The following is a 26,809-nucleotide window of genomic DNA, read 5'->3' as shown; positions in this document are numbered from 1 at the left end:
TTGTGCAGTTAATCCTGATAAATAAATCTCACTATGAGGTTGACCAAACCAGCTCCAATACAAGCTGTGGTTGTTCTCATATTGTATTGCTTATACCTCCTCCTTTGGGATTTGTTTATGGGCAGTTCGGAGTGTAATCCCGCTGCTGTGACATTGCCCTCGCCTTCCACCACCTCTCCTGTTATAACTCTTTTAATATCTATAATCCCCATTTGCTCTCAATTCAGTCTTGCACTTTTATGAACCTACTGTACAGTTAGGTAGGCTAGAAAAGGAAATAGGCCTCAAGAGGGAGTGCTCTTAACTTAGAGAGGACAGTCCAATTACCTTTCTTTCTTTAGAGGGTGGGGAAAGTAGCGAGGGAGTTACAGGAGAGAAATCTCTGGCAAGACACAATCCCTGCAAAGGACATGAATCTGCACACTGGAATAAAGCTCCCAGTGGTGAATTATATTAAGGCTTTATCGTTTTAGCCTCATGTGGGCCTTTGTGCAATTTTGAAATGTTGCCAGTCCATAAGTGAGGGTAAACGTAATGTCAAATGTGGGGAATATACGCTCTCTTGTACTTAGACTGTTTATATATATATAAACCTTCATTTATGTCCATATATATATATGGACATAAATGAAGGTGAAAAATAAAAAAAATAGTAAATAGTTAGCTTCAATTCTGAGCAAAAAATATAACAAGCGTTAGTGTTAGTGGGTATACGTAATGAAAGTTTCCTGTTTCCTCACAGACTTATGATTTCACATTTTAGTTTTTACATGTTTTAGTTTTGGCTAACGGTAGAAAATGTGAAACTCTGGATGTAGGGTCTGGGAGCTGTCTCATCAAATGGATTTTCTTTTACGACTTTTATCATATTCCAGAGAACAGACTGGCTTTTCTTTAGTACCAATTATTTTCTGGCAGAACATTTACCACCATATTAAGAAAACCAACAGATAATGGAAAAATGTAAACTGCAAGTTTTCTGCGGAAAACAAATCAACAATAGCTGTTTCAGTCCCTGTCCCACCTGTCCATTTGGTTCCTCCGGCTCCTCCCAGCGGACCATCACCGTGTTCTGTGAAATAATGTGGGCCTGGACATTTCGTGGAGGGCTAGCCGGGGCCTGCTCTCCTGTACGGGCTTCCACGCGCGTAGAGGAGGGCCCCTGGCCGATGCTATTGAAGGCCGATACTCTGATTTCATACTCAGTGTTGGGGTACAGTCCCCCGATGCTGTAGCGGGTGGTGGTGATGCTGTCCACTGTCTCGTACTTGCTGTCAGGCCCTTTGGCTCGGTACTGAATGATGTAGTATGAGACAGGGTCTGGGTTCCCGGAGTCCCAGGTGATGGTCACACTAGTGGCGGTGGTCTCGGTGACGATGGGTGTGCCGGGAGGCTTTGGCAAAGCTGGGGATTAGAGAGAGGGGAAGAGAATGTTATCATTTACTGTATATGTTCTGGCATATTATGACTGCATTCATTCATACTGAACATTTTGAACATTATTTTGTTTATCTGAACATATCACAGTGACATCTCTCTCTACTATATTATGTACATTTGTTTAGTCTTAGTGCATCCCAGTTTCTATTAAGAAACTGCATTTCTTTGTAACAGTACTCTCTGTGTGCAATGACAGTTAAGTTGACTATAATCTAATTTAATTAACGATTTAAGGATATTAAGTTACAGTACATTCATTTGGTAGATGTTTTATCCAAAGCAACTTAGAATCAGGATATCAAGTGGCCTCCCACACTGATGATGAAGATATCTTAAACATACTATATATGGTAAAGTATGGAGAAAATTTGCTTGACAGAAGTCAAATGTTATATTATTATCCTGGAAATTTAGAGTATCCAACTCACCTGACATGCATACATTTTGAAATATAGAGAGAACCCCATCAAACCCGATCTATCCTTCAGTACTGCACCAACTGAGGCACTTTCCAAACCCTTCTCTCTCTCTCTCCCTCTCTCTCTTTCTCTCCAAGAGCCAAAATGATTAATCATGCAATTAGAGGGTCTCTTACTCTTAACTAAGACCTGAGCAGTGGCCTCAATAATACCCAGACTGCTCATAGCCACACAGGTGTAGTTTGCAGACTCCCGGACACCATTGAGCTCCAGCACGTTCCGTCCAATCGGCATTTCATCCTCGGGGGTCAGGTCCTCGCTGCCCAGCATCCACTTGACGTATGGCATGGGCGAACCCACGGCCACGCAGGTGATATTCACGCTCCCTCCTGGCATGATCTCATGGTTGGAGGGGAGGATGGAGAAACGAGGGGGCACGCGGCGCACTGGGAAAGGAGGAGAGTCAGGGTAGAAAGGGAAGGGGGTTTTGGGGTAAGGTGGGGGAGGAGAAAAGTGGGCAAGGGTGTGAGGAGAAGAAAGGCGGAGAAAAAGAAGGAGGCGGGGAGGGAGTGAGGGAGAATCAGAGAGAAAGAGAGAGGAAGAGCGAGGCAGAGAGCAGAGTTGAGATTGAGAGAGAGAGTGAGGGCAAGAAAGATAAAAAGAAAGAAAAAGAGAGAGAGGAGAGGTAACAGGAAGGGGGAGAATGAACTTCAGGGTTTTTACAGAAAATTACATAGGGATATTTCAAGTTTAGTCCCAATTACTTTATGGCACTGATGATTCCAACAAAAAGACACAAATCTTGTGTTGAGCTCAACCAATCAGAGTGAGCTGCCTACTCAAAATAATATAGTGACAAACTCTTGAGTATCATTTCAACCAGGACATGACACCTATAGTCAGTTTCTCTTCTTTAAAGCAGTTTTCTTTTGGGTTAGCAATCAGGCGGGGGAAAATAAGTGATTCAGGTTTTTGATTGTAGTTGTGTAATTATTGCATTTCCCTTTCTCAGCAGTATTAAACTTTAGCAGAAACTTCAGGAAGAAACTTTACTTGGTTTAGATTTCTGTGCCTTGAGGTGCTTCTGCATTAGATGAGCTCTTTTTAGAGAGAGTGTATGCATCATGGGCACCGATCAATAGGCTCTGCCTGCTATTCGTGTCCCCATGAGAAGAACAAGTAAAAGTGGCAACTTATATCCGATACTGCTTCTGTCAGAGCTCAGTTGACTATATATTAGGGAGAGATGCATCGAGAGACTGAACTCATAGGTCACTTGCATGCCTGGGCGACTCAAGAGGGATAAAATGGTGGAGGAACACAAAGAAGAGAACGAAGAACTGAAGACTGAGAGGAAGACAGAGAGAAGCGAGACAAGACAGATAGAGGGATAGGAGAGAGAGAGAGAGAGAGAGAGCGAGAGAGAGAGAGCGAGAGAGAGAGAGAGAGAGAGAGAGAGAGAGAGAGAGAGAGAGGCAGCTCTGCTTCTCTTCCAGACAATGACAGGCAATGTAGCAAAGGACAGCCACATTGTACAACAAGATACTGTACAATACATAGGATTCATAACTGATACAGTGTGTAGTCAAATGAATTGAAAATGTGGACAGGAGTGGATCGAGGGTTCCAATAAGGTGTTGTGGCAATTACAGAGTGATCATTGGACACATTAAGTAAAGAACACCAAGACAGCATGAAAGAGGCAGAACGGGAAAGAACGAGTGCGAGCAAAAAGAGAGATATGTGAGGTAGTATGTGCATGTTTATAAGTTAATAAACTTATGTACATGTGTCTGTCGCTCCTACACATCAGGGTGCAGACAGAATGCAGAAGAAGAAGAAGAGAAAAAAGGGGAAGGGAGAGGAGGGGAAAAGACAGGGAAGTGGAGATAAAGAGAGGATTAGAAGAGGGTTTAGGGGAAGGAGGGAAAAAGGGGGAAGAAAAGAGGAGCGAGGAAGAAGAAAACACATGGATCTATTTAAAAACACGGCTATATACCAGAGTCAGGCCCATTCAGAAAGTAGGTGCTTCAAAAGTAAGAAAAAGAAAGGCTAGCAGAGATCGGATGTTGAAGGAAGGGAGAAGAAGAGGATACCCCAGGGTCACAAGACAGGAAACAAAAAGAGACAGAGAGAGTAACGGACAAACATCTCTGCATGGAAGGAGAGAATGAAAGGGAGGGCAGACAGAGAGCAGAAACATTGTTGAAAAACTCAACTAAACTCAACAATAGGAAGCTTACATGTATAATAAAACATGGATGTGAGAAGCAACAAATGTTCTATTTCAAAATGAAAATAGATTCAAATTAAAAAAGTAACTGTAAAGCCCTACAGTAGCAAAACAATGAGAGGCTAAGTTCGCTTTTGATGACTCGGAAATCCAGCAGTAATTCTAATGTAGAATATAATATATGAAATAAATAAAGAAACACAGGAATAAATAAATATGGGCAAATTTGCTTCACAACCTCCACTCCTTAATGTGTAACATCATTACTTGGATTCTTCGTGGGCCACATCCCCCCTACTCAAAGAATCTAGAGACAATTGGATAGAAGTTAACATTTTTGCATGATTTCAACAAATTAAAAAAAAAAAAAAAAAAAAAAAGTTGCCATGAGGTCACTAGCATTTCATGAATAACAGATAAAGTGCAAAGCATTTGGAATACTTGTAGAAAAAAAGAAAGAAGCCATAAGATACCCAGAATTGGATACAGAAGTTGAAGACACGAAAGAGACAAAGAGACAAAAACAGGTAGATCTGTTAGAAAACAGACATGATTAGGCAGGCATCTCCTCATCTGAGCATGCTGGAGACAGTCAGACAGACGGACAGACAGACAGACAGACAGACAGGCAGACAGACAGAGTGCATCATGACAGCTCCGTGCGCAAGACAGACACAGCAGGTGCGATGCAGCATGACACGACACTACCTGTTTCATTCAGTCAGTTATTTTATACCTATCAATACGGCAAAAACACAAACTAAAAACACAATCAATGAAGCATATATGGATTAGTTTGGTAATATGAACAGCAACACAGGATGAAGGTGAAGACTCAAGATGATCTGAAACATGACCTCAGCAACATGACTATTTCTCTAAAAATATCAGTCACGACCAGAGACAAAAGACCGAAGAATCCGCTGCGGAGACGCAGCCGAGTACTTTACAATAAAGTGAGTTCATAACAAGGGATAATCCTTCACATGCTCACAGAGCCTGTAGCTTAAAGTTAATCGAGCCGGCCTGCATGATTCCCCTCCATTTTCTACAGTTTTGTGAGAGCCAGGAGCTTCAATCTTTATTAGCGGGAGCTATCATTAGTCCTGTCCTCAGTGGGGAGTCTGGGGGCTATAGGCTGGGGAGACCTTGGCACAGCCATACGGATTACCGCTGTATCTCAGCATTGCTATATGCCCGTTCAGCGCCGTCACCGAGCTGACATTTACGCAGCACCATCCTGTCTGTCTCAAGGACACGGCTTTCATTAACCACTGTAGTAAGAGGGGATCATTAATATCCCCCTCGATATCTGAAAATGTGAATGGATATGAATTTCAAATGTCAGTCAGTAGAGGCGTGTTTGAGTGTTTGGTGAAGATAGCAACAGCCAGTGAGATACAGCATGGGCTATATTGCAGTAAAATTATATATATATATGTACACACACATATACTGATTAGTGTGAGTATTCTGATCTTTTAGTCAAAGTCAAAGTATGTAATTATTAATAGTAGAAAAATGTGTATATGGCCACAGTGTGGCCACAAGTGGCAGTTACAGGATAATGCTACATGCTAAAATTAGTGCAACAGTAGCACAAACAGAAACGAGTCAGCAAATCAGTGAACTGACTCAGTAATCTCAGTGACACAGTGCTAATGTGTCCTAAAGCGAGCTAACGTTAGCCGTCATAAGCTGGTGGTCATACCAGAACCCAACATACTCAATGCCTTTGTTGGTGGGGTTGCTTAAGTGCAGGCATGAGGAAGGATGATTGGTTAGGGTAAGGGGAAATCCAATCAGAGGCAGTAAATCTGAACTGAGGATTGGATTTTATTGCTTGTTAATTAAACTTTAATAAGAGGAAGAATGTGTTATTTACATAGAATTGCCATAAAGTATCAGTAAGTAAGTAAGTAAAAGCACTCAAATGCAGAAAAAGGGCCCCTGTGAATGTTACAGTATACTGTTGTATATTATAATGTTTAATGTTAATATCATCTTGTACATATCATTTTTCCTGTTATTTGTTGAGGTGGAACTAATTTGAACTATGTTATATACTGGTGTCTCATCTAATGTATAAGAATGCATCATTCTATAAAATCTTCATTCATTCAGTAACTACGGATGTTAAAAAATGTAGAGGAGTAAAAATACAATACTTGCGGTGGAGTATAAGTACAAGTCTTATTCTCAAGTAAAGTACAAGTACCTCAAATTTGCACATGAGAATCAACATGGGTAAATATAATGAGTTACTTTCCACCACTGGTGATGTGACGGTTCTCTCGCCATCTTGAGTTCATGTCATGAATCCTGCAAAATAACTGACTCCTACAAACTTGCACAACAAATGTAACTTCAGAGCAGGAGGACACGTACAAGCGCGACTGCGAGTGCAACATTTCCACTCAGTGCAACAAGTGCAGGATTGGAGGAGATGACATGGGAGCTGGGACACAACGTCACACATGATGATACAAAAGGAAAAAGAGACAATAGTAAGACGTGACAGCAAGTTCAATAATATCAATCCGAGCATATCAATAGGCGTGAACACACACTGTGCCATGCTCTCGTGTCAGTCCGTCAGTCAACAGACATGCAAGCGGTGCTCCTTTCTCTTTCTCTCTCACTCCTTCCATGCAAACATCGCCTCTTTTTAATCTTCCAATTCTTGGGTCTCCATGACAACAAGATCATACCATGCAGAAAACATTGATCGGGGAGTGAAGGCAATACCAAGGGTTCTGCACACAAGGCCTCACAATGCAGTCAATGCACTCTGCTGCGTAGGCAGACCACTTCATCATCGTAGCAGCTTTAGAGAAATCAACTCGCTTCATTTTGGAGACAAAATCATTTCAAATCTTCAGATCTACTTCGGTGTCCTTTAAAGGTTTTTTTTTTTTTTTTTTGTTTCTCTCTGTTTCAATAAGTGAAGCTTTCTGAAACAAAGGAGTAACAAAAGAAAAGAAAGAGCACACCAACCTTCTCGAAGCTCTGAGGGATGGAAGGGGGTTGATGCAGAACACAATGACGTGAGGGGGGAGAGAGAGAACGGGGAAACACAGAGAGAATAAAAACGGCCAGCGCAAAGCCACTCGCTCCACTGCATCGCACGCACGCACACACACACGCACCCACACACACACACACACACACCATCAACACTCACACATTGCACACACACTTTCTCCGATATCCCACTTAACATAGAAACTAGAACTTGCAAAATGTGAACATTGGTCGTGGTCTTTCAGCCATAAGCCAGTGATGCACCAGCACCCACAGTCCAGATCTACAATCAGTTAAACAGGGATCCTGTGGGTGCCAAATGATGCCATTAGCGTATCTAAGAATTATATCCTGACTGTTTAATTGTCAATTTCATTCAAATCTGCATATCAAATCTGTGTATCTTTTCCTCTTTATCTGCCTCTTGTACAGAAACCATTTTAGTAGACAGATCAGTGATGTTTCCATGCAGTTAAACCGAGGTGTGTTCCCAACTTCACGTTCAGTGTGATTCTACTGAAGGGGCTCGCACCAAGGTTTAAGGTGGACTTGTTAAGGGTGGTTGTGAGAAATACCAAACAACAGGATCAACATATATTGTAGACAATGAATGGGTTAGTAATACTTGTTTAAGAGCACAGGTATGGACAATAAATAACTTAACTTACACCAAAAGCACCTTAACTGTAGTGATTTCTGTGTGTTTGTCTTTGCATGTGTGTGCATGTGCACGTGCGCTGTGTGCTCAGGTCCTACCTCGCACGTATAGGTTGGCGGGGGAGGAATAGCGCACGCCTTGAGAGTTGGTGGCCACGCACTCGTACTTCCCTTGGTCTGTTTCCTCGCTGTTCTCAATCTGCAACGCTCCTGCAAGACAGAGAGTGACAGAGAGAGAGAGAGAAAGGGATTAAGATGTTTAGTGGAGTTTGCAGAAAATGTTTCTGCTTTGCTTTGCATCCTCTCTCCTTCTCATTGGGAGATGTTTATCTGCTTGGTCTGTTTCTGTTAGTTATTTTGACCGTAGGGTATCCTCTCTTCTACTGCTTCAGCATCCAATAAAGTCAGCTTTGTTGTCACATCTGTGAGGCACCATCTGAATGGGCCATGCTCTCATACACCAGTAGCTGCATTTTTTAAGAACTACTGTGTATTTTCCGCCTCTCTTCCTATAAAAGTGAACAGAAACTCAAGAATCTGATTTTTTTTTCCAAAAAGTTTGGAACTCAATAACAAGTCTCAAAATGTCTTTTTATAAACTTAGATGACACTTAAAGGACCTTTTGTTGTTACAAGCTAGTGATTCCTCTCCTACAGCAGGCTCACTGCTGCCGTGAAGAAAGCCTGTTTCTATCCTGGCAGTTAACTGGCAGCAGCTACACAGCTTTACCCCACGGCAACAACCCGACAACGCTCTTTAACTCCTCAACTTGTTTCTTTTTCGTCCTCAATCTTTATCCTCCTACCCTGATCCCACCGTGGTAAACAGTGTCTCCCTAAATGTGCTATAATTACACAGAGTGCTCGTCAGGTATTCTTTTCTTTCTTTTGTTTCATGGAGTGCTATTCTTACTGCTTTTGATTTTTTTTTCTTTTTTTTTTTTTTTGCGCTACCGGCCTTTTGAATTACCAGCAGTGATTTTTTTTTTTTTTTTTGCTCTTTCAGCCTGCTCTGTCATATTCATCTCATCTGAAACTGACTTTGACATGAAGCCTGAGGAGGAAGCACAAAACCATGGATTACACTCTGCTGCAGGAGAGGAAAAAGACACAACTCAAAACGCACGTCACACACACACACACACACACGCACACGCACGCACACACACACACACACGCACACACAACCACACACACACAACCACACACACACACACAAAGCACTGTGTTTTGTATCAGATCTTCTGTCAGACCAATAAAAGGGATCTAGCTTGTAAAAGATGTATGGCGATACAGAGAAGACAGTACATATAGTATGTTCTGCCCTAACACTGATTTTCACAAACAATACCACAACATAAAAACACTAAATTACAAGTAAAAGGTCAGCATTCAAAATTACACAAAGGATTTGGAAAAAAAATGTAATTATGCAGAATGGTCCTTTTAAGAGTGTAAAATATTACACATACATTAAATAACTGCATTATTGTTAATTATGCATTAACATGCTAGTGGCATTTGTAGCTAGTTGACATAAAATAAGTGCTGAATTTAAAGGATCCTTTTATACAAATTACACAAAAAAACATAATTTGTCAAAAGTTATCCCTGATGTAACCACAAACTAAACTCCTTTAATTAACTATCTAAGTAACTTAAAGTGAACTATTTTGTCTGGTTCTTTGTTTTATATAACTGTAAAGTGAATATCTTTGGGTTTTTGGTGCTGGTCAGGCAAAAGAGAGACATGAAAATGTCATTTTTGATCTCAGATCAAAATTTTACAGACCGAACAATTATATGATTAAATAAGAAAGTAATAGGCAGATTAATCGAAAATGAAAATGTAGTTGTCGCCCTATGCTAAAGAAGTGCATTAAAATTAAACCTAGTACTTGAGTTAATGTACTTACTGGTTCCTTTCCACCACCGCGGACATATATAATACACACGGTGTGTTATCCTAATGGCGAAAAAAGCTTTTAGTGATTAAATCTTAAAAACCTGGCCAGTTAAGCACTAAAAGGTTCCAGAGAGACAGTTTGTATGTGTGATCCTCCAAAAGACACAGTAGCTGATCAGATGCAGAAGTTTAAACAGCATGTTTTTGGGGGCTCAGAGGAGGGAAAGTTTGACTTGTTACTCTCACACAGCTGGGGTACAAGTGTGCGTTTTTGTGTGTTTGAGCGTGTTTAGTGAGCCGAGGCCCTGCTAGCTGGAGCTGTCATCCTTTTGCTTCTATCTTGTGCATTACATGAAAGAGAAACAGCTCGTGCCCTCCTCTTTCTCTCTATTTTTCCATCTCTCATTTCCCCACAGTACAGGGCAGAGTTGGGAGATAAACAGGAATAAATTATCTACTCTACAGCCGAGGATCCGCTCCAGAAAGAGAGGCAGAAGGAGAAGACGGAGTGGAGGAGAGATGGAGCTGGACAGGTGGAGATCTGCAAACAAGAACTCATCTGACAGCTGGAAGCAGCTCATATGGCTAACTATCAGCACAAATTTGAAATCTGCAATTGAAATCTTCTTTTATGCAGAACGTGCCGCTGCCATACATGGTGTTCAGTATATACGCACATAGAAAGATCACTACACGTACACATAGACACACAGCGTGGATGGATATGTAGCAGTGGACAACCTTAATGACAGTCAGGATGGAAAAGCAGGACAAAAGCTCTAAAAGGAGAAAGTGAAATATAACAGATAAGACGAGGGAGCACAGTTTGTTAGTGAGTCCGGAAGCTGCTGACAGTCCCTGAATGAGATGTGACTTCAGTAAATTGAGCTGCTGCGAAATAGCGAAAGGTGTATTATGTCTGTCTGCTGGGCAGAGACGCAGCCGATCAGATGGCAGCAGATCCCGCTAACCCGATAGCTCTGCCAGAAGATCTGGGTCAAACAGATCACCTGGACTCCGGTCTACCCCCCAAGGTGAGACATTAACTTCTAATGTGTGACTGGACAATAATTAAGACAGGCGGTCCCTATTTTTAACAGAACATATCTACTTAACACAGGGTAAAAATAAAACTGCCGAGATCAAACACGTTCAGTTGCACACTATAATTTCATCATGTTTTTTTCTCAAATTCCCTGGGATGTGAATCCAAGTGTTATATAATATGGAGTACACAATGTTATTGATTTAGACCTGAAATCATTGGTCCATTGACGGATGGATCAGGTTCTGACTTCAAATGTGAAGATTTGCTGCTGTCTTTTAGTTTTATATGACAGTAAATTCTTCTTAAATTTTTCAATTTCCTGACAGTTTGCAGACAAAACCAAACCAACCAGCATATTAATCAGTGAAAATAATAATTAGTTGATGTCGTACATTGAGGATTTTTACTACAGCCATAAATCTGAATAAGGTAAGCACGTATAACAAATCTCAACAGAAACAACATGAACTCAGTCTAGAAACACCATCTGTAAAAGGTTTGTCTGTCTCAGAATTTCAATAAATCCTTAAAAAAAAGAGAAAATCTTGGATCTTCACCAAAGAGAACATCACTGTCCTAATTTGCCACCAAATTTCCTTGGAATGTGTTTCTGAGATATCCTGCTGACTAACAGACAGGCAAACAAACAGGACCAAAAATAACCTCCGTGGCTGAGGTATTGAGTGATGCACACGCCACATTTTGAGTCTGTCCTGATGAGAAAATCTGCCTTCAATAAAAAATAGTCTGAATTCTGGGGGGTGCCTTTGATGTGAAAAAATGTATGTGTGGGCAGACAAAACCTCATGGGTGCAGTGTGCAACCGATAAAAAGAAAATAAACTGTCTTTTGTGTATTAAACAAAGTGACCCAAACCGTGACCACTACCATACACACAACCTTTGATCAGATCACAGTCCTTAGCCAAGACAGGTCCATCCATTACCCAGCAGTCAACCTTGGGGTCCATACTGCATGCCATCTGTTAGAGTGTAGGTCTACGAAGGCTGTTAAATGCTGAGGTAAACTCTCCAGATCTCAGTCCCGAGCTTGTCGTGGTTCTCCTCACGCACGTCTAAACTGGTGCAGCAGATGGTGTGGAAAAATAGATGGACGCCTTGGTTGAGGTATAAAGATGTCAGGAGAAGTTCAACTTTATACTGCGCCATATGTTTCTACCCTCAGGAAATCGATAGCACGTATGCGCAGGTTTTAGGTGTGTATGCGTGGTGCTTATGGCTGTCGAGTGCCACATATTGGATGGTTACCTGCAGTGGGAGGACACCACAGATGATGGATACTTGTGGACTGTGAAATGGCTGAGAGTCATCTTTTGTGGGATTTGAGTGCGGACATTCTTAATATCATTTTTCATCCTGACCCATATGGCTCATAAAAATATTTCCAAGACCCAACAGAGAAAGAAAAGGAAAGACGGAGAGAAAACAATGTTTGCGGCCCAAAACAGATCCCTGGCTGGAGTCCAACAGGAGCTGGCAGCCGTCCACTTAATCAGAGGCATTGTTTGGAAGGCGCCCCATTAAACAGATCTTAAAGGAGTGTTTCATCCATAACACATCTCAGTGCTATTTTGTGCCGAGCTCAGGTGTAATTGATTTCCTCCAAGTCATCTCACTGCAGTGTTTGGTTCATTATACAGTGCATTTTGTTGTTCAGCTTTTGGCGATTTGAAATCCTATTAAACCCTGCGGTGATTCTCACTGAGCCATTTGTCTTGCTACTGTTTCATTGATGTGATATGTGGCCTAACGGTCTGTACCGGTGAATCAGTGTCATGTCTCCGTGTGACACCCTGCAGGGGACAAAATGAGCCTCAGAGCAGACCAAGTGAAACTTATTATGATAGATAGTTAAATTATTTACAATTTATCTGCGAGGGCGGTGAAAGTAAGTACTCCATGCACAATGCAGTGTACCAATGAAAGCATACTGTACTTACTAAGAAGGAAAATAGTAAACAAAAACAAGGTCTCAAGATGCACGGAGCGGTTTGAGTTCGGTTCTCTATTACTTTGTAGCTCCAAGGCCACCAACGCTTTCTCATAAATTATAAGTAGAGAAAAGAAAAACATTTGCATACTGTTTATTGTAATTAGGGATCTTTAAAACAATCACTGCACTGCTCCCTCTGGCATGTTTCTGATGTTTCTAATAAACTTTAGAGAGTGTTTTTTTTTTTTGTAAGTGTATCTATTGTCTCACCTACATCCATGCAGCAGCGAGACTGGTCCTATTCCACCCACACCTGCCGCAGAGTATGAGGCAATTACACTTCAGGTACTCTGTATGTCACCGTGGCAAGTATCCAGTTTTACACATCACTGGGCTTCTGGAAATTATACTGGGAATGGGTGTTGGAGCTAAAACTGGTTTGCATATCATAGCAACCGTAACTAGACACGGCAGTCCTTACAAGCTTTGTATTTCTCCTGCAGTTGCGGCTGCAGTCAGAGCGATACTCCATATATAAAGAGTTTTACAGACTCTGTTTGTGTGAGCTAAGTGCAAACATTAGCATATTACCTACAGTAAGACTAATGTAGTCTTATTTCTGAGGCTATGGAGCACATCATTAGCTAATGTTACATTATTTTGTGAGGGATACAGCACTGGAGCCGCTACTGTGTGGTATTACCAAACTGTGAGAGACAATCCTGGATGTTACTGTACCAGACTTTGGGCTAACATTGGCGACTCTGTCCTGCTCTTCATTAGATTTGATTATGTTCCAGGAACCCCAGCCAAACTCGTTACACGTAATAGCATTATGTCTGCCAAGCAGTACGTCCACATCCTTGTAAAAGTGAAATTACAGACAATAAGGCATAAATCTAACTTCTGTTGCTTAAATGCTGTAGCATAAACCAAATCTAGAGCAGGGATTTTGTTGGAACAGTATGATGCTACACTTTCCTTTTCATACTGCACTGTAACGCCAGAGTTGCTATAGCTCTCTCCAGCAATACAAAGCATTGCTACACCTTTTTACTTTTTGCCTGGGGCATGAAGCTTTACATAATATATGGTATGTAGCCATCATTTGCATATTTGAGGCCCTTTCATGTGTTTCTGGTTTTGACAGGCTTTTCAACTAACTCACAGTTAGCAATAATCAGCTGTAGCTGGCTATGCCTGATAAAATCTCCTGGTTACATTTATCACTTTAGCCAGCAACAGAAGCAACGGTGACAAGCCGAAAATTTGAAAGTGTGAGACACTTAAATTAGTTTCAACAGCGTCACGGCAAAGTCTGCAAATGGAGACGCAGACACAAGGTTGACAGAGGGCACTAGTGATCAGTGAAGGATACTGGCTGACAGCAGGGAGATATCGGGGCTGGCAGGACGGAGGAGCACAGAGAATATGGATGAAGCAACAACAAAATGGTTTCGCCTCACCATCACTTTCATTCCCCCTGAGGACAACTGAGTGAGGATGGCTGAGAAAATACGCGTCTGCCTACTCCAGGAGACACTGTATCATCTATACAGAAGAGCATAAACAAAGCTGAACAAACTGTCTTAAACGCAAGATGTGATTCTTCTGTATTCACACACACACACACACACACACACACACACACACACACACACACACACCTTCCCCCCTCTCTCTCCAGCAGCGCAAAAAGCTTCCCTCCTGCTTTTCTCTTTTAATAGCGCTGGCAAACTGATCTTACGTTCAGATTTTGAGACACTGAGCTCATTTCACACAATTTCAGGCTGGGCGGGTCAAAAGATAAGAGGAGCATCAGTTAAATACCTAATGTGAAGAAACTCCCATTGCTCTATCTATTGATTTGGAGTCTGACAAAAATGAATTATGGTTGTTTTGGCGTAAATTGATTATTATATTAAATATACATTTCAAAATGAATTTGCTATATAATTGTGTGTGAAATTTTTCAACCCACTTCTGATAGTGGTTATAAGACGTGGCATTTTCTTCAGCTGCATGATGTTTTTCAACCTTTACAATCCACAATGGAAGGAGATTTGTGCCTTTAAAGTGTCATCTTTTTATAATCTTTTCTCCCAAATGTTAATAAAAACAGCTTCGTCTTTTTTTTTTTTGGGCTTAAGGACGGCACAATTATCCTTTTATGAAATTGGCTTTAAAAAGGTTTCACACCCCCAAAGGATGTAGATAAACTCAGAGAGGAGCATGTAATCCCTCAATCCTAATTAAAACATGATAATCACCAAATTTAGAGCAACAGGGATTTTACCTGATAGCGATGCTAAGCTTTAGATGCACTGTTTGTTTACTTGTTTTCAAATGAAATAATCTGACAGTAACTGGTTGTCTTTCTCACCTGATCGGAGCTGTTTGATGCGACCCTGGCTGGCGCTCGGGTCGACAGGCAGGAAGTCTTTGAACCAGGAGATCTCCGGGTCGGGGATGCCGCTGGCAGCGCACAGCATGGTCGCCGTCCTCGTGCGCTCCACCACTTTTAGCTGAGGACCCATGTCTATACTGGGGAAGCCAAACGGCAACAGATCCTCTGGAAGGATGCAGAAAGAAAGTATTCAGAATTTACAGATTCTAGCAGCATCGAATGTATATCAAGCAGTCAAAAATGGCCCTTTTAAACAAGTCAAAGAGCCTACAGCCACAAAAGAGGCTCTGTGATGCTTAGGCACAGCCATAATTTGAGCTAAACGCTAACATTAGCATGTTAATATTCTCATAACAATGTTAAGATGCAGGTGTGTAGCAGATTGCTGCTCATTCTGCCATCCCTGAAGTCATGCGTCCAGCACGGCTAAAAACAGATCATGAAAAAGTTAATTTTTTTTGGAGCAAATCCGCTGGAACAATAATGAACAAATGTGTGCGCTCCTCATTTTGTGGGACAGTTGATCTGCATTTTATCGAAACACAAACGACCAGTTTATCTGCCTGCCTGCACAGACACAGACTCAGCGCTGCCATGCATTCATCCCTTTCTTCACTTCTTCTGTGGTGAAACATAAAACTCGCTCACACGCAGACACTGATGTGAGAGCCACTGTTCCTCCGGCTTTAACATCTGCAGACCCTTGAAAGTGGAGATACTGGCGAGGACAGTGGAGTCACTATACCCTTCCTCATCAAAGCTGTGTGTTCGTTCTTACAGCCAGCTTGTCATTAGGTGATCTAGTAGGCGGGCAGACACACAGCTAGGTTTTAGTGTGTCTGTGTGTGTGTGTGTGTGTGTGTGTGTGTGTGTGTGTGTGACAGGCCATTTCTACAGGAGTATAAACATACCGCCCAGTCAGCAGGAGTTACTTAAGTGCCGACACAGGCACACACACACACACACAGAAAGACAGCCAGACACACACACACACATACACATACAGTACTCTCCTAACCCAGAAACACAGGTGTTTGGTGGCAGCGGCAGTGAACTGTGAGTTTTCCATGGTCTGGCTCTGTGGTGGTAATGATTCCTGTCTAATAACTATGCAGAGAGCTGCTCAGAAACAGCAGCAGCAATTAGAAGCTGGGATCAAGAGGAGGGGCAGGGCACTGGGGGTAATAAGGACTTGTTAGCAGTAATTGTTAAAATGTACCAACGATTAGAGAGGCCGATCTGGGATGTGTCTGGATATGTCTGATTACATTGGGGGGCTGTAGATAAGTGTGTGTGTGAGTGTGTGTGGATGTGTATTTCTCAGTTTTCACAGTCATATGTTATGCAAATCCCCGTAATGTAAATCGTTAAGTTTCAGGGTGAAGACTTAGGTTAGGGTCAGAGTTAGGCATGTAGTGTAATGGTCATGGTTAGGGTCCACAAAATGAATGTAAGGCAATCTAAAATCACTCAAAGTAATGGAAATATGTAAATGTGTGTGTGTGTGTGTGTGTGTGTGTGTGTGTGTGTGTGTGTATCTGTGTGTAAATATTTGTTTCTATAGCTATGTTCTTATTAGCATCTTCACATGTGCGATATGGCGACATGTGGAATAACGTACAAAACACATCCACGCACACATCCAGGAAAATAAGGGTGTGTGCACGCAGAAAAGCAGTTGCTTTCCATTTCACACACACACAAACACATCCACATACACTTTCTCTGGTGAATGGGATTAAGCAGCTCAGTGACAACAGTCCAGATGGCCAGACACGTAATCAAGCATCCATCAGGCTTCCTGCTTCCTCCTCTCCTTACCATTTTAACCACTCTATCTCTCTCACACATACACACAGACACCTCCCCCATACCTGGAACTATAATTATATATTCCACTTTCCTACAGCAGCAAAGCAATTACCAAGATGGCAATTTCCTCAGCTAATAAATCAAACCCACAGGAGCCTCTTGATTGTCAAGCACAACAAAACCCCATAAAAGTTAGCCAGCTCAAACTGGGCATCGCTGACAAACCCGGAGCAAAACACAGTCCAAGACGCAGAGCGCGGCCATGTCAACTGTCGCTGTGTTTTTCCTCTGCTCCTCTCCTCCTCCGGGCCCCCTGCTACCTAACCACATGACAGACGTGTACCATCTGTTTCCACACTGTGCTGAGGATGAGTGGCTGAGTGGAGATAGGATCTATCGCTCTCATTCTCTCTTTCCACAGTCATCAGCTTTGGAGAGACCCCGTCAGATAAGAATGTCAAGCTGCTGCTGATGACGGGACTGAGGGGAGGAAGGAGAGGAGAAATGCCACAAAAGACACAAGAAGACATCAGAGCTCAGAGGAGCGTCCGGTGGCGACATTTGAGTCTGAGCGCTGTGGTTAGGGCTCAGGTGGCTATCAGGCCTCATACCAACCGTCTGATATCAGCCAATGGAGACCTAAGTGGAAGGCTGGGGGGGGGACCACCACCTACTTCCCCCATTCCACTGTCCCCGACTGATCAATGCTAATGATCCACCTGAATGGAGGCCAGTGGTACGACCATTGACAGAAAAAAGGAGGAAGAGAACGAAGGGAGAGGAGAGAGATTGATTGGGAGGTCAGGAGGCGAACTCCCCCGAGGTGACGAATATGCTAGACCTACATCTGCTCCCCCTCTGCCCTCCCCCAATCCCATCCCTCCTGAGAGGGTTCAGATGGTCTTTTTATCACCCCGCCAGCAACAACTACATGGACTCCCTGGCTGTTAATTAGAGCACGCTGCTGCAGCGGGCTCGGGGCGTGTGCATGTATGTGTGCGTGTGTGTGTGTGTGTGTGTGCATGTATGTGTGTGTGTGTGTGTTTGTAGGGGGTGTGGCTCTGTATTCCAGTCAGGTCTTTATCAACGGTGCAAATACAGAGAGTAGGAAAAGCAAAAGCTGGACAGAGAGATGAATGGATGAATGGCCATATGATACAAAAACAATGTTACTATAAGAATACAGTATATTCTGAAAATATATATATATAATAATTGTTTTTAATGTTTCTTGTTTATGGCTGAAACAAACTAAAAATATACTTTATTGTGATTTATTTTCAATTCATTGTTAAATTGTTTAGTCCATAAAATTTCAAGAAATGGTAAAAAAAAAAATGGCCATCACAACTCACCGCAGCTTGAGATGATGTCTTTGGCAGCTGAACAGCTGGTCAAAGATACTCAGTTAACAGCAGTATTACATAGCAATTTTCCACATTTTGAGGATGGAGCAGGCATTTGCTTGAAAAATGAACGCCACAATCACTAATCACGATCAGGATTGTTGTCTTTTAGGTGCCATTACATTGTTCTGACAGCCCATCATTTCAATTACCTGCATCAGTTTCTCCCACCCATGTTCCAGCCTCTGATTAGCTCTGACCCTGATATTTTTTCAAACCCTAACCATGTAACCCCCGCCCTAACCAAGCAATGAGTGCTAGCCAATCAGGTTGACATTGGGTGGGTCTTTTTTGGACTATGGGGATTTCTGAATAATGGGCTGTCAGGAACAATGGGCAGTCCCCTCCTTTGTTTAGTTAATCATTTATTTTCTAAATTTACACAAAACAGTGGAAAAATACATCACGATTTCCCTGAGCACAAAGTGACAAATTGCTTGTTCAAGAGCTAAAAATGTAAATTTGAAATGGTATTAAGCTCACATTTGTAAAGCTGAAATCAACAACTGTTTGGCATTGGTGCTAAGACACAATCAACAATCATTGTTGAACATCTTAGTTCATTTGTGTGTTATTGAGAAAATGGAAATAAGAGACTTGTTTTGTTTTACACTTTTTACATTTGGTTGATTTGTATGTTTGACCCGGTGCCCACTTTTGCTTTGTGTCAAACAAACTAAACTATGAAATCTCAACAGTTTTAGCCCCATTTTACTCAAGATAGATAGATAGATTGATTGATAGATTGATAGATTGATTGATAGATAGATAGATTGATTGATAGATAGACTCATACTCTGTTCTGCAGATACAGATAAGCCAGCAGACAGATAGTTGTGCTGGACACTGAAGTACAGTTCACTGGAGAGGAGAATAGAGAGCTACAGGTATTCAGCCCAGCTCCTGGATGAGTCAGCGACTGCTTGAAATAGATACTGCGGGCATGGCCTTGATCACACTTTTCAACAAATGAATCATTTATCAAACACAAACACGGCTGTGCTAAAGTACCGCTTATTTTTCATCTCCTGGTTAAATTGATAAGACAGCCTATGGAAAAATGCGGCATGTGTGCATAAACACTGTGTGTGTCAACAGCGTTTGGGGGAACATTGGCAAGGACCAACCAGTATTGTTCCCTGGAGCTTTGTGTTTGTGTGTATTTGTGTGTATCAAGAGGTTGAGAGCGTAAATTTTGGCCTGGTTATGTTTGCAGAAGGGCAATCAGGCCCTGTGCCCAAAACCAGTCGGTGAAGCCAACCGAATCTGGGCAAATATGCAATTCATGCGTCCGCGTGCAAACACACACACACACACACACACACAAATACTAGGACATAGAAACACTCACACACACAAAGTCAAACACATAATGCATATGATGCAAACAAACAAACATGAATCCAGGTTTTCTTTTCCTGTCTCTCTTTGTATTTCCCTCAGTCGCCCGAACACAGATACACACGCACACAAACACTCGCTTCCCCACAGAAAATTATCATTCGTCCTGGTTAAGAAACAGGTTGCCTATTCATCTTTCAGTTCATTTCAGAGGGGAATGGCCATGTGCATGAAAGAAGCCTGAATAAAAGCCGATCTTAGGGAGCCTGATTTAGGATTAATGTGCCAGCGCTCAGCAGTCTTCAGAGGCTGTAATGCTTTGACTCCTATAGACTGCAGGAGGGCTGAACGGGAGCACTTTAAATGCTAATGGGCCTTTATGATAATAGATCACAATACAATGCAGAATCAGACAGAACCATAGGTCAATCCCACCAAAAACCCACATGTGTCCCCACCATCCTGAGCCCTACTTTGGCTCTCCGCACAGATCCAGCAGACGGAGACTAAACTCACAAAACATGATGATCCAACACATAACAGTCTATTGCATACAAACATGCATGAAGAATAGACTGCAAGGAAAGAAAGGAGGGAATAAAACAGTGAAGATGAGGGGGTATATATGATGAAAGAGCTGGTTCTTCACTCAAGGAGTGTAATCCTCTTGCAGGCTGAGTTGATACTCTCAGTTGTTTCCAGACCGAAATGCTGCTTGAGCCGCCGGCCTGCCAATGCAGCAGACGCCTGGGGGGAATCACTGATCTGACTCTGTTGTTCATTTGAAGGGTGTTTGCCGTGGTGGCAGAACATCTCTCCTCCCCCCTCTCTCTCTCACCCTCTTCCTCCCCCATCCCTCACCTCCCTTTCTCCTAAAATGGGACACTGGGAGGTGAGTATAATCAGGATTACTCTGCACAAACCAGTCATACACACACAAATATGCACATGCACACACCCATACACAAAGAAATCCATGTGCATGCATTCACCCACATACACAGTCATGCAGGTTGCTCATGCACACACACACACACACACACACACACACACACACACACACACACACACACACACACACACAAGCACACACATACTGTATATGCACAGCTGCAGTGATGAGAATCTCTCGCCCACCAGAGGTTTTCAAACATGCAGAACTGCAGATATTCACATCTCCTGAAGGCGGAACAACACAACTGCAGTGTCCATAGAAAAGAGCAGTTTGGGTGGAAAGGGGATGGTGTGGGTTTGGAGGGGGTGAAGGTGGGTGGAGCAGCAGAGAGCTTGTAAAAATGCAAAAGGAGGAGAGAGGAGAGAGAGTCCGGATAGACAGTGAGGGTCAGGCAGAATAGATGGCACAGAAAATGAAAGAATGAATAAAACAAGAGAGAAGAAATTAGAAACGTACATCGCTGTGGGCCAAAGAGGAGGCTGCTGGAGTCAGAGACCGAAATATGGAGTCAGGAAAAAAGAAAGGGGGAAGAGGAGTAGGTAATGGGATGGGGAGGGCGATGTGGGATGATGTTGAAGGCAAAAGAAGAATGATCTCCCCAACCAGAACCTACCACATCTGCATCCATTAGGCAGCCCATAGAGCAGCAGCCCATATCCTGTGGCCAACCACAAGCTCCTCACACTGTACAACAATGCTATTAGTGTCGGTCAGCCATTACACAAAATGATGAGATGAAACACATCAGGGGATGAAAAGACTTTTCAGCGGTTTGGTCAGTGATGGAAAGCCTCCATTCTTCTTCAGTGGTTGGTGGACATTTTCTCCAGTGGACCGTCTTTGGAAAAGACAATTTTTGCATATATTTGTGCACCTAACAGCATCCTTGGATAACATGATCTATCGTACAGTATATCAGTCAGCGTATTGTAAGGGTGTATGGCTTTGAGGGCATCACGTCAAATAGTCAGAAGCATTCAGTTAAACTTTTTTAGGAAGAGGTATGTCTAGAAGAAAATGTCCCATTATTTTTTGGCATATATGTTAGGTGACTGACATTCGGAGCACTTCCGAGGCTTGGATGGGCATGAACTCCTCACTATAAAAGATGAGCAACTGTGATTGAAAATACCGTAAAAAGTCAGTCACAAATCTTTTTACATAAAAAAAAAACATGTGGAGAAACTAACTATAAGCTTCTTGGTAATAAAGATCCAATCACGGAGCTGAACATCTTGTTGTCTGAGTCGTTAACAGCGGGCTAATAGCAGGCAAAGGCTAGAGTTTACACTTTGTAGAAACCTGATAATACATTCAGCAGTTTAAAGAGTATACTTCACAGTTTACTTTCAAATTCTGGATCAGTTTCAGATACATTTTGTTACAATGGTGCATTGTTTTGTTCCCAATTTCAATGGTCAAGTGTTCTTTGGTTAGTAACATTCTGTTTCGCACCTCTGACGGCCTTCTTCTCCATCGCAATCGCTGCTGAGGCTTGTTGGTATTGCAGCATTTACAGTCATTACTTGTGTCAAGTTGAAAGACAGAAACATTATTTGTCAGAAACAAGGTTGAAATAATTAAAACAGCCATAACATAAGCCTATAGTATCCTTAACTGAACTCCTGTGTCTCTGTGGTGACAAACATTGGGAGTATCATTTAAGGTAAATACTGAAATAGGAATTTAAGGGTGAGGAGAGATGGACAAAATCCTCTATCATGGAATATGTCATTTTGTATCATTCAGTATCATTATATGATGGATTTTTTTTTTGGAAAATCAATTGAGAAATAGTTCATGGATGAAATAACTAGAAAGAAATGCCCATTATTAGGCAAATTCAGCCAACTAAAGGCTTAAAAAATAATGATATTTCAATACACTAATCTAAAAATCATATGAAAACCCAGGAGATTGCCATAAAGCCACCCTGCTCATTGATTTGCACCATTGCCCACAATGACATAATGCACCCTGAGATACTAAAGGGACGCCAATAGCATACCGTATGACAAAATCTGTTTATATTATCTAACCAGTATATATCATATTACCCACCATACACAGTGACAAGCCATCCATGCATCCATCCAAATGAAATTATATTGGCTCTATGTCTGGTTGGTGCTTTGGGTCAAGTATTGTTTCATTCATCGCAGTCCTATGTTTGATTTACTGTATAGAGCACATCAGCTGATTAGGAAGAATCAAAGAAAGCTGATTCTATTGCCACAGAGGGGACATGGGACGTCACGGTACACAGATCTCAGCAGAGAAACGTTCACACAAACAGGAACAGGCTCACGCAGCCGCACACACACTGAGAGGCTCGCCCTCGAGGTGTAGTTTATGTGGTAATGTGTTTTAGATTGGGGCTGTGTGTGCAGAGATGATGGGCCGGGTAACAGATGGACAGGAGTCTATTCCCTGGGCTACCAGCCTTCTGCTTACCACACAGTGCTGCCAACTCCACAATCCTCATCCATCTCCTGCTCCTCTACACCCCCCCCCCCCACCACTCCTCCGACACCCCATTTCATCTCTGTTGTTTCACGCCATCCTGTTGTGTTACTCAACTTATCCCCACCTCCTCACCCTCCATCACACTCCTTCTCACCTCTCCTTGACCTCTTCCTCCCTCTTTCCTTCTCTTCCTCAATGTCCCCTGGCAGAAATGGGTCGTCTGCCAAACTGAGGCCTAATCCCCTGATTTTTCTTCATGTAGTAACAGCCCGCGCGGCCATCCTTCTATTTCTTCGTCCTTTCCTGCTGCGCTGGGCGAACAGCCAGCGCTCAGATCCTAAACTTGCAGCCACATGCTGCAACTTTAGTTCATAGCATGTTAGAGCACCACATTAGATAAGTTTCCCTGCAAGGAGGCGGTGTACATTAGATTACCACCCTCACTCTAGCCGGGAAGCGCCGCGATTACAGCAGAGTGGGATGCTAGAGTACCCTTTAGCTAACACGCTAGCTAGCCCTGTCTGTGGCCAGATCACGCTTGGTCGCACTCAAGAGGAACTATAAAAAGAACAGTTGACTGCAGCCTGCTGTGGAGGCAGGGTGTGGCATGGCTCTATTGTCACATCTACAACTGACAGCCCAGGGAACCGGGGATGACGGTTGAAATCAGGTGTGTGCACGTGAAAGGAAAGCACCACTCAAGTGGAAAAGGATGGGGATAGGGTGTGTGTGGGGGGGTGAGGGGGTGGGGAGAGGGTTTGTGTGTCTCACCTCTGATAATGGCCAGCTTTGCAGTGACAGACACCTCTCCTTCACTGTTGCGTGCCACACACTCGTAGATGTTCTCATCCCGGGGTGCTCTGAGTGGTTGGATCCTCAGCACAGCACCTGCACCCTCATCAAACTCTACGGTCTGGACAGCCACAGAACCACAGGAAAAGGCACATTAGCCACAGCAGAGTAAACACATGGATTAGTACAGTAATCTATAATGTTGTTTATCATTAACTTAGCATTGTTCTCTTTTTACAGTTACAACGTGATAATAATTACCATTAAATAATTTATTGATCTACTAAAGGAAATTCCTGTTTTACTTGCCCTCCCTTCCACGAGGTCAGGCTCAGCTCACGTTCCTGGAGCTGGTGGGGATTCAGTGTCTTGCATAAAGACACTTCAGCAGAGTAGATGGTACATTTGGGGTTGAATCTCTAACCATTAGGTCATATTACTGCATACCAGGCCTCTAATGTGATTATGCTGCTGGAATTAACCAGCTCTGTGGAATTGCTCGCCTGTTTCATTCGAAGTAGCTGAGTGACAGCAGCATGTACATTTGATAGAAAATAAAGTATTATGCAATGTGCTAAATGTCAGTTTTGAAAAAGGCTCTGAAATTGTGATGCAGTCAGTTTGCCTTCAATGATTATTTATACTTTAAATCAATCTTGCAACCTATGTTTGTAATGTGCAAAAAACTGTACTGTTGTCAAATTAATATTTCAAAGAAGTGTTCGTTTCTCCTTGAGGAGAATTAGCAAACTGATACCACTCTCATGTTTGTGCTTTACCTTACAGCTAATGCCTGGAGCCGATCAGCTTAGCTTGGCATAAAGACTGGAAGCAGGGGCGAATAGTTGGCTGGCTCGGTCCAAAGTTGAAAAAAATCCACTGCCAGCACCTCTTCAACTAACTTATTAACACATCGTATCTTGTTTGTTTAATCCTGACAACCTCATGGTGATGACAAGACTCCAGGAAGATTCCAGCCAAGAAACGGTTCCAGCACCCTAACTCACCATAAAACCACAACGTGCCATGTCTCTAACTTGGTTTTTGTACAGATTGAACAAATGATATGTGATGTTTTAATGAGCTTTAGAGATGCTGGTAGGTGGATTTCATTGTTACTTTTGGACAAAGCCAGGCTACTTGTTTCTCCCTACCAAAAGTCTTTATGTGAAGTAATAATTATCCATTCTAGCTTCCTATTTAGCCTACAGACAAGAGAGTGGTTTCAATCTTCTCATTAAACTCTCAGCAAGAAAGCAGATAAATGAATTTCACATAATGTCGACGTGCTCCTTTAAGAAACAAGGTTATTGCATATCTACAATCCAAAAAAGACTAATAACAATTTAGATTAATTACCATATGTAATCCAGCAAGAATAAATATTGAAATACACAGTACAACCTAGACATAGCGATTACTATACTGTATGCATTCATATGCTAATACGTCTTTATTGCTGTTTATATTGCTGTGTGTTCGTCATGCTGCTACAGTAGGGGTTAACCATTGTGCACTGTGACAACCACCTCGATACGCTGGGAGTTGACCTTCTTGCCCTTCTTGTTCCAGTAGACGACAGGCTTGGGATTGCCGGTGGCCTGGCACACAAATGATGCCACGCCCCCTGACACCCCGATCTGGTCCGTGGGAATCTTGGTGAACTTCGGTGGAGCTGTGAGACAGAGAGAGGGAGAGGGGGAAGAGGAATAAAAGAAGAAAAATGAGAGAAAGAAAAGCACAAGCATGAAAGCTGATACCCTTACACCCAGAGGACATCAAACTGACTCAACAACCAGCAAAACCCCCCCTGCTGACCACGCCCCATTTCACTGTCAGTGACTGGTCGGCTGGCTTGTGCTCTCTGATGGCTGCGTGTTGTGCTTACTTCCTGGGTATCATCTAGAGGACATGCTGAAGGACTTCCTGTGGGTCATAAATAAAAGATGGGGTTGGGCTTCAGAGGAACATCTCTCTCTGTCTGTCTCTCTCTCTCTCTCTCTGTGCTTCCTCCAGGGCAGGCTACCCTCGTACTGCAGGCAGCACAGGCTGTCATGGCACATGAGTGTTTCACAGGTAGGAGAAGTGTTGGCTGCAAATTCACAGCATATAATTGGTTTAAATGTATTAATACCAGAGGTGTCATTTTGTGCTTGCACACACTAACACCTATAGGGGATTTGCAGTTCTTGCAGATTCTGATGATCTGAACGAATACAATGAATATACCACCGTTAGATGTGTTAATTTCCTATCTTTGCCTCGGGGGAGACTTTGAGGAGAACAATTTGGGCTGTTATGATGCAGCTGATGTGGGATGCGGAAGTGCAGCAGTTGCCCTCTGTAAGAAAATAGCAATTTCCAAGACCGATATTGAGCCAACAGTACTGAACCTATATTTTTCCACAGTGGCTGAGTCAGATCAATCAAACAACTTCGCGCACCCACCCTGTGCTATCTGTCTGTGGCCTGTTGCCATGGCACCCATCTTAACTCCTCCTCAGCCAGCTATCCATCAGGGTGAAGTCAGGATGACCCTTACCATAGCAACCTGGATCCCTCCTCCCACTCCCCCAGAGTCTGGGTGGGTGAGGTCCTACTGTGTTGATTCACTTCTACTCTGAAGACAAAAAAACTGCCTTTCAAATAATTGCTAGCAGATTCTTCAGCCTGTTTTCACTTCTTCCCACACCTGCTTGCTTCACTGGCTAACAGCCACACAGAACACTTTCCAGTTTCACTACAATGCCTTGACAGTAACTGGAATAATGCCATGTCAAAAGACTGCTCCGGTGCCTTCTGCACTGTGTTGTGCCTCTAAAAGACCTACTCTGAATGTCAGAAATAAAGTAGTTTCATTTTATGCTTGCTATAATCCTCAACAGGAAGAAGCAAAAGCTGGTTCAGTATAGTCAATCAGAGTGAATTTATGCCCACCATTTTAGGACTC

General features: G+C 42.7%; 1 protein-coding gene across 8 annotated transcripts in view; it reads right to left on the bottom strand.

Moving 5' to 3' along the window:
* ptprsb (protein tyrosine phosphatase receptor type Sb) overlaps positions 1 to 26,809 on the bottom strand; it is a 67,474-nt gene that overhangs the window by 22,900 nt on the left and 17,765 nt on the right. For 3 of the 8 annotated variants that reach the window (XM_076744488.1, XM_076744490.1, XM_076744493.1), the window contains exons 3-8: positions 25,389 to 25,534; positions 23,839 to 23,980; positions 15,064 to 15,252; positions 7,873 to 7,983; positions 2,036 to 2,305; positions 1,025 to 1,404 (exon numbers count right to left, since the gene is read on the bottom strand). In XM_076744488.1, the coding sequence (XP_076600603.1) occupies positions 1,025 to 1,404; positions 2,036 to 2,305; positions 7,873 to 7,983; positions 15,064 to 15,252; positions 23,839 to 23,980; positions 25,389 to 25,534 (1,238 nt within the window). Of the gene's footprint in view, positions 1 to 1,024; positions 1,405 to 2,035; positions 2,306 to 3,646; positions 3,662 to 7,089; positions 7,102 to 7,872; positions 7,984 to 15,063; positions 15,253 to 23,838; positions 23,981 to 25,385; positions 25,535 to 26,809 lie in introns of all 8 variants that reach the window. The other 5 variants (XM_076744484.1, XM_076744485.1, XM_076744489.1 and 2 more) reach the window with 4 other exon arrangements.

The sequence above is a fragment of the Chaetodon auriga genome, chromosome 12 (genome assembly GCF_051107435.1).
Source record: "Chaetodon auriga isolate fChaAug3 chromosome 12, fChaAug3.hap1, whole genome shotgun sequence".
Taxonomy (NCBI): domain Eukaryota; kingdom Metazoa; phylum Chordata; class Actinopteri; order Chaetodontiformes; family Chaetodontidae; genus Chaetodon; species Chaetodon auriga.
Note: the sequence above shows the minus strand (reverse complement) of the source record. Positions and strands in the feature narration are given on the sequence as shown.